At 40.5% G+C, this 7,754-nt stretch overlaps 1 protein-coding gene across 1 annotated transcript in view; it reads left to right on the top strand.

Annotated features, from left to right (window-relative positions):
* The first annotated feature begins 2,444 nt into the window (after positions 1-2,444).
* Positions 2,445-7,754, top strand: part of LOC124383962 (collagen alpha-6(VI) chain-like) — a 33,139-nt gene continuing 27,829 nt past the window's right edge. Inside the window, 3 exon segments of the mRNA XM_046846361.1 lie at positions 2,445-2,605; positions 6,572-6,659; positions 7,102-7,710. Of these exon segments, the coding sequence (XP_046702317.1) occupies positions 6,584-6,659; positions 7,102-7,710 (685 nt within the window). The 5' untranslated portion in view covers positions 2,445-2,605; positions 6,572-6,583.

Below are 7,754 nucleotides of genomic sequence, written 5' to 3'. Positions count from 1 at the left end.
GCCATATATGTACCATTATGTGTTTTATGTACTGCAAACAAAAGAAAATAAAAAACAATCCCTAATATCATTCATCAAGACACAGGAAAATGTGCTGCCTAACTAAACAAAAAACATGCAAAACATTTATTATTGTCATGCAGCGAACGAACAGAGGCGGAAGCCAGAGCACAGTTCACTTTGGTTTAATGAAATAAAGAAAGTTGTACACTAACATACACACACACCCACGGCAGTCCATAGAATCCCAGAGTGCGAGGTATCCGTGGTACGCCCTGGAGGGGCGAGGTCCACATATTCCAGGAGCGAATGCACAGAGGAAAAAGGTGTAAGCCGGGGTGCACTTTGCGAGAAAGCGCGGCCGGAGAGAGAGTGTGGAGTCCGAGCAGAGCGGAAGGAATGTATAGGGATATGCAAACACAATCACATACACGTAAGAACAAACAATAACGGACAAGGAGTGAGTGTGAGTGAGGGGTTTAAGTATGGTGCCGGAGATGAGTGATAACTGAGTCCCAGGTGTGTACAATTGAAGCCAGGAGCGTCAGTGAAAGCGGAGGCATGACAGGGGGCGTGGCAGGTGGATTCCTGAGTTTGATTCCTGGGTTGAAGGGGACCTGGTTGGAATCCCTATGGAACCAGGGAAAGCTGGGAAGGCGGAACAGAACAACGCCCTTAGCGGAGGTCCAAAACGGAGCACAGTCCAATGTAGAGGCCAGGAACAGAGGGAAGCCTTTGGCAAAGACGGGAGGCAGTGCGACGCCCTCAGCGGAGACTGGAGGCTGAGAGACATCTCCGGCAGAAAACAGGGGCTCTGCCCACCGCGGAGGACTGGAGCAGAGCGATGTCCACCACGGAGACCTGGAGCGGGGTGTTCCCCTTTGGCGGAGACCGGAGCCTGAGCGACGTCCACCACGGCGACCTGGAACGGAGCGATGTCCACCACGGAGACCTGGAGCGGAGCGACACCCTCGGCGGAGATCGGAGGCTGAGCGACTTCCTCGGCGGAGACCGGAGCCTGAGTGGCGCCCACAACGGAGATCTGGAGCGGAGCGACAACCTTGGCAGAGAATGGAGGCTGAGCGACCTCCTTGGCGGAGACCGGAGGCTGAGCGACGCCCACCAGGGAGGCCTGGAGCAGAGCGACATCCTCTGCAGTTGTTTGGAGCTGAGCGATGCCCACCCCGGAGGACAGGAGCAGGCGTCAAGCGACACCCTCAGCTGAGGTTTGGGACAGAGCAACGCCTTCCATGGAGGTTAGAGGCCAGGAATGATGCTCTATGCAGAGGTTTGTGGAGGTTTGAAGATGACCATGGGGCATGAGGGTGCTTTCTGTGGGTATCCGTGGCACTAAGGAGTTTTTAGAGGCTCCTGAAGGCGAGACGTCATCTGAGGAGGAGTTTGGGTCTGTGGTGTTTCCCTTAGGTGAACCTGGAACCGCGACATCACCCTCTGATGAGCCCAGAAGTGACCTGCCGCCTTCAGAGGGACCCTAAACAGTGCTGGGGCTTCCCGAAGGGTTTTGGAGCAAAGCTTCGATATTGGAGGGACACTGCAGAGCGATGGTATTTCCGCAAAGGCTTGGGATAGTGTTGTCACCCTCAGAGGAATAGAAGACCGCTTAGTTGCCTCCTAAGGGGCCCTGAAGCGCGGATGCGCTCTCTGCGGAGTTTTGGGTCGTGACGTTGCCTTGAGAGGGACACTGAGGCGAGACGTCGCCGTTGGGGGAGCTTAGAGGCGAGACGTCGCCTGGAGAGGAACTCTGAGACGTGACTTCGCCTTGCGGGGAACTCTGAGGCATGACTTCGCCATGCGGGGAACTGTGAGGTGTGACTTCGCCTTGCGGGGACCTCTGAGGCGTGACTTGAGTGTGGCGTGAGAGGGGGCATTGCAGGTGGATTACTGACAATTATCTAGGAATATATCTGTTTTAAACAAAAACAGTATCTATTCCTTTTTTTTTTTTTTGTGTCATGCAATATTCATGTATGAAATGCAAGTTTAATGTTAATCTGAGCACTTAACTGAGAGCAAATTAAATTGGTGTGTAAAACTCAACTCAACTGAATGAAAAAAGCTTTATTTTTGTTCTGTAGAAATGCTTAATTGCACATCCTGGAGATTTGAGTGCGATATTCATTTTAATTCATGGATACTAATATAAGCTTAGAAACTGTATTTTGTAGGTGATATTGTGATTTCTTATTTATCTTTGCTGTTAACATCTCTTAAAGGCTGTAGTGGTTTACTGTACCTGTAGCCTTTCTCACAACATGGAAAGTTAAAGAAATAAAAAAAAAGAAGTGTGTCTGGAAAGCCTCATCCTGTGTGTGTGTGTGTGTGTGTGTGTGTGTGTGTGTGTGTGTGTGTGTGTGTGTGTGTGTGTTTATGTGTGTGTGTGAGGAGGGAGAGGCGTAGCCCAAGTTTCTCACTGTACCCCGCTTTCCTGTCTCACACTTCTGCCTCACTTTCATGCACTTAACTTCAACTTTACAATAGTGCCTGCTCTGTACTCCATTTTTTTTTTATCACATTTACTATCATTGACTGAAGGACACTTCAAGACTTACATTTGATTCAATGAGATCTACATTGAAGTTTTGAGGTGAGCAGCTTCTAGGAACAAAAATACTTTTTTTGAAGATATGCATATTAAAAAGGTCATGTTAAATAGAACAATTGGTAATCTGTACGATGTGCGGGTATGTTGTTTAATTTACCCTTAATTATAAATGGGTGTTTATTCCCTACAGTATAGTAAGTAAATTAGTAGAAAGAATATCATGTAAAAAAGAATTGTTTTATTAGTTTATAGTTTAAAGTTAAAAGTTATCCAGTAATTATAATTATGAACATGGCTATCCGGAGAATTTGGTAAAAGTGAAAAGATATAGTACACTCTTTTAGAACAAAATGCACCAGACTGTGCTTTTGAAACACCATGCAAACATCTTAAAAAAATTTTCGTAAATATTTACTTAAAAAAAGTGTAACTAATTCCCTTTAAAACTTAAGCTTTAGACTTACACAAGTTAAACTTCATTATGTGGTTAAAGAAATGTTTAAGGTATATTTATGCATACTAAAATTACAAAAGATATTTAATTTATGGCAGCACCTATGCAATAAATAAAAGCAGAATTTGGTGCCTTTATTTCTGAGTGAATACAGTTAGATATGAAAGAATGAGAATCCCATTTCCCCTGAGATATAGACTAATTAAATGCTTTCATGAAAACCTTTCACCTTCTGAACAGTTAATTTCCTTGAATGGTCTTGTGCATTTGACTTGCTGAAGATCTGCTGCATTTGGTCAGTGTGTTATGGAGGTGATAAATTATCCAAACAAAGTGGAGATAAAATTTCTTACTGATACACACACTGCAAGCACAAGTCACAAGTTCAAATCAGTTTTATTAAATGCTATTTGATTTAATCATAACTAAGATGATAAAACCAATAGAATACCTATATAATCTGTAATGGTTATAAAATGTTTATAATGTGAATTTTATTGGATTTAATTGAAACTGTAATAGTCCCTGTTGGTCTTTACTGTTCATCTGTTGCCTTCTATTGGTGCCATTGTATGTCTAGTGAATACCATAAAGGACAAATAGAATACCTTTGGCAACTTGCAACATGATAGTACCAACTGAACATCAATACAATGTATAATTAAGCATCTAGACTCCAGGAAGATTCCTCAAAAAATAACAATTATGAGATACTATAAACCTACCTTTTTTTCTGGTGAAGTGCAAGCACTATGGTCTGTACCTTTCTTTTTAAAGAAACCTGAAAACATTGCATTATTTCTGCAATTGTTTTGTTATAAATGATTGAGGTATTGCTTGAGTCTTTCAGAGGTTAGGGTGTTTATCCAAAAGGCTTATAACCTAAACAGTCTCACCCATCCTGATAAACAAAGAGTGACTGGATTTAGTTTAATCTCGATAGACCTCATTTGCACATTAGGCCCCATTTGCAGGGAATGTAACATTTATTTATTTTGGCTCCCTAAAATATCTTTTTTTTTTTTTTTTAAAGCAGATTGTTCCAGAGCTCTCTGTTAGTGGAGATTTAAAGAGTTTCTAAAAAGATTAGAATATAAAATATAATTACACTCAGCCTATAAATCTCCCTCCCCCTTCTTTCTTTTTCTCTCTCTCTGTGTGTTTATTCTGATAACCATAATTAGGCTTAATTATGAATTTCCTTAGAATTTTTATTTGGTCTTAGAGGGAGTGACAGGATGCAGAAATCTTGCTCATGACATGCTGTTGTTAATATGATGAGTTACTGAAGTTTTATAGAAAAAATATTGTTATAGTTATGTGTGTTCCATTACATCACTTGCACTCACGCTATTGTTTAGTACTTAGCAGAAGATAATAGTACTGCTAATGCTAATAGTACACCAAAATGATGATGGTCAATTATGTAAAAAAACTGCTAAGTGAGAGCAGAAGGTAGAAATTATTTAGAGGATGATTATTAAGAGGATAAAGAGTGGAAAGTCATTGGACCATTGTCTGAGAGATGTTAAAGTGTGGATGTCTGCCAACTTCCTTCAGTTAAATGAGTTTTAAGACTGAGGTCTTAAACTTTGGCTCCCCTGCTTCTACAGAGGTAGTGGCCAGTAAACTAGGACCCCTATCTGATAATCTTCATTCACATGCCAAAAACTTTATTGTTTACTGGCATTACTTTTGACTCTGCCTTGACTTTTGATAAACAGATTAATGCTGTGGTAAGAAGTTGTTTTTCTCAGCTAAAGAATATTGCAAAGATGAAGTCATTCTTAACATCAAAAGACATGGCGACTGTAATACATGCTTTTATCTCATCCAGATTAGACTATTGTAATGTACTGTACTTGGGTACTCCAAAATGCTGCTGCTCGATTGTTAACTGGAACAAGGAAGAGGGTACATATTTCACCAGTGTTGATCTCTCTTCACTGGCTTCCATTTAAATTCCATATTCATTTAAAAACACTGCTGTTTGTTTATAAGGGTCTCCATGGATTGGCTCCATCCTATATCTCTGATCTCCTTCTGTTCCAATGCAATGTCTCTAGGGAACTTCGTTCAACTAGTAGTCTTCAGTTGACTGTTCCAAGGACACGCTTGAAAGGAGATCATGCCTTTTCCGTGGCTACTCCACAGTTATGGAACAAGTTGCCACCCTATATAAGAACTGCACCAACATATGCTGATTTTAAGTCTCTTCTTAAAACTTATTTATTTACTGTTGTGTATGATCATAAGTAAGCACACTGGCATAACTTTAGTGTAATATCTGTGGCCGTGTCCTATGTTGACTTTTGTATTTTTTTATTTTGTATTTTATTATATGCTTAAATTCTGTACAGCACTTTGGCCAACAGCTGTTGTTTTTAAATGTGCTTCATAAATAAATTTGACTTGAAGTCAGGTATGTCAGAGAAGTATGTGAGAGTAGAGAGAAGAGTGGCAGGAGTGATTTGTGATAAAAGGATATCTGCAAGAGTGAAAGGGAAAGTTTATAGAACTGTGGTGAGTAGTGCTATGTTGTATGTTTTAGAGACAGTGGCATTGAGAAAAAGACTGGAGGTAGCAGAGCTGAAGATGCTGAGATATTCATTAGTAGAGTGGTAGAGGTAGAGTGACAAGGATGGACAGGATTAGAAATGAGTTTATTAGAGGGACAGCGTGTGTAGAATGTTTTAGAGGTAAGGTGAGGGAGGTGAGATTGAGATGGTTTGGAATTGTGCAGAGGAGGAATATGAAGAATAGGGGTAGAAGAATGCTGAGGATGGAGCTGCCAGGAAGGAGGAAAAGAGAAAGGGGGGCATGCAGGTAGTTGGTTTGAGAGAGGCAGGTATAGAGGGATGATTCACTGTGGTGACCATTAACGGGAGCAGCCCAAAGAAGAAGAATAAGTAAATGCATGAATATTTATCTGTATGGATGTTCCTAATAAAGTGACCAGTAAATGTACAACGTGTTGTGCTTTCTCCATATTTTCCCACCTTTTTTTTTTACAAAAGCATCTCTGTTCTATTTAGTTTGTCATTTATAGATATTTTTAAAAAAGAAATTAGAAGCAGAAAGGTCAAAGTGATATCAATTACATAGGAGAGAGACATTTACACCAACCAGGCATAACATGCCTAATATCATGTTGGTCCTCTTTTGCTGCCAAAACAGTCCTGACCGATCAAACAGTAACAGCATTAACTTCTTCAGCAATTTGAGCTAAAGGAGCTCATCTGTTGTATTAGACCACGCAGGCAAGACTTTTGGTCACTCACAAATTAGCGCTTGTCCACCTGCCCACTGCCACAACAATTAACATCGTTTTCCTGAACTTGTTATCAATCTGAGGTTAAGGTGAAGGGTTTTTTTTAGTATGCTTTTTGAATAGAGTTTACCCTCATGCTGCCTCAAATAGAATTCAGCATGTATTCATTTCCAACTTGCCAGATATTCAGTGTGAATTGTGTTTCATGTTCTGGGCTGGGCTTTTTGGCATGCTGTGCAAATTATATAAATATATTTGTTGTTATTTTTCATCTCCCTATTAGATTACTGAGGCCATGGGAAAAATAAAAGGACTGCTGCCACTCATTATTTTGGCATCAGGTTTTCTTGTAAGCAGTGCACAAAAAACAGGTACGTACAGTTATTAGCATCTTAATTTACTTATTAAAACAATGTAAATAAGAAACAGATAAAGTAAAAAGTCAATTAAGTCAATATGTATCTCTCCCACACTGTCTTGTGTTGTCTGTCTGCAATGTTTTTTGTCTGCACTGTTTGCACTAGCCTGCACTTTATGTGACAAGGACACTTACTTTAGTCCTTTGCTCTGTGTTCTGTTATGTAGCTTTATTTTGTGTGATGTAGCTTTATGTTGTTTAATGTAGCACCAGGGTTCTGGAGAAACGTGTCTCATTTCAATGTGTACTGCATCAGCTACACATGGTAAAAATGACAATAAAAGCTTTTGGACTTGACTCTTGACTTGAATGTTTAAATGGCCTTAACAGTGCAAACCACTTTTATTTACAAACAATTATACTGTATAAGTGACCTGGATAATTTCCTTTGCCAGTATGCACAGAGGAAGCATTAGCTGATATCGTCCTCCTGGTTGATGGTTCTTGGAGTATTGGCAATGAAAACTTCCAGAAGATCCGTGATTTCCTCTTCAATTTGTTGAACAGTTTTGATGTTAGTCCTGATAAGGTGCAAATTGGCCTAGTGCAGTATAGTAACTCACCCCACACTGAGTTTTACCTTAACAGCTTTGATACCAAGCAGAAGATTCTTGACTACATCACAAAACTTTCATACCGAGGCGGTGGCACCAAGACTGGATTAGGGTTAAACTTCTTGCTGACACAGCACTTTGTAAAAGAAGCAGGCAGTCGTGCTGGAGATGGTGTGCCTCAAATTGCTGTGGTTATCACAGATGGACAATCACAGGACAATGTGGAGGTGCATGCACAGGACCTAAAGCAGAAGGGAATCATACTTTATGCCATTGGTATTAAAGATGCTGATATGGAGCAGCTGAAAGAAATCGCTACTCAGCCACATGAGCAGCACATCTATGGCGTATCTGATTTCACAGCTTTGGAAGGAATCTCACAAAGTTTTATTCAAGTTCTCTGTAAAACAGTGGAAGAAGCCAAACGCCAGGTGTCTCAGATACCACAAGGTAAAGTAAAAATTTGATATAATTTCAGTTAAGATTATTATTAA

This window comes from Silurus meridionalis, chromosome 4, assembly GCF_014805685.1.
Source record: "Silurus meridionalis isolate SWU-2019-XX chromosome 4, ASM1480568v1, whole genome shotgun sequence".
In the NCBI taxonomy this organism is placed as follows: domain Eukaryota; kingdom Metazoa; phylum Chordata; class Actinopteri; order Siluriformes; family Siluridae; genus Silurus; species Silurus meridionalis.
This window is presented reverse-complemented; position numbering and strand designations above follow the sequence as displayed.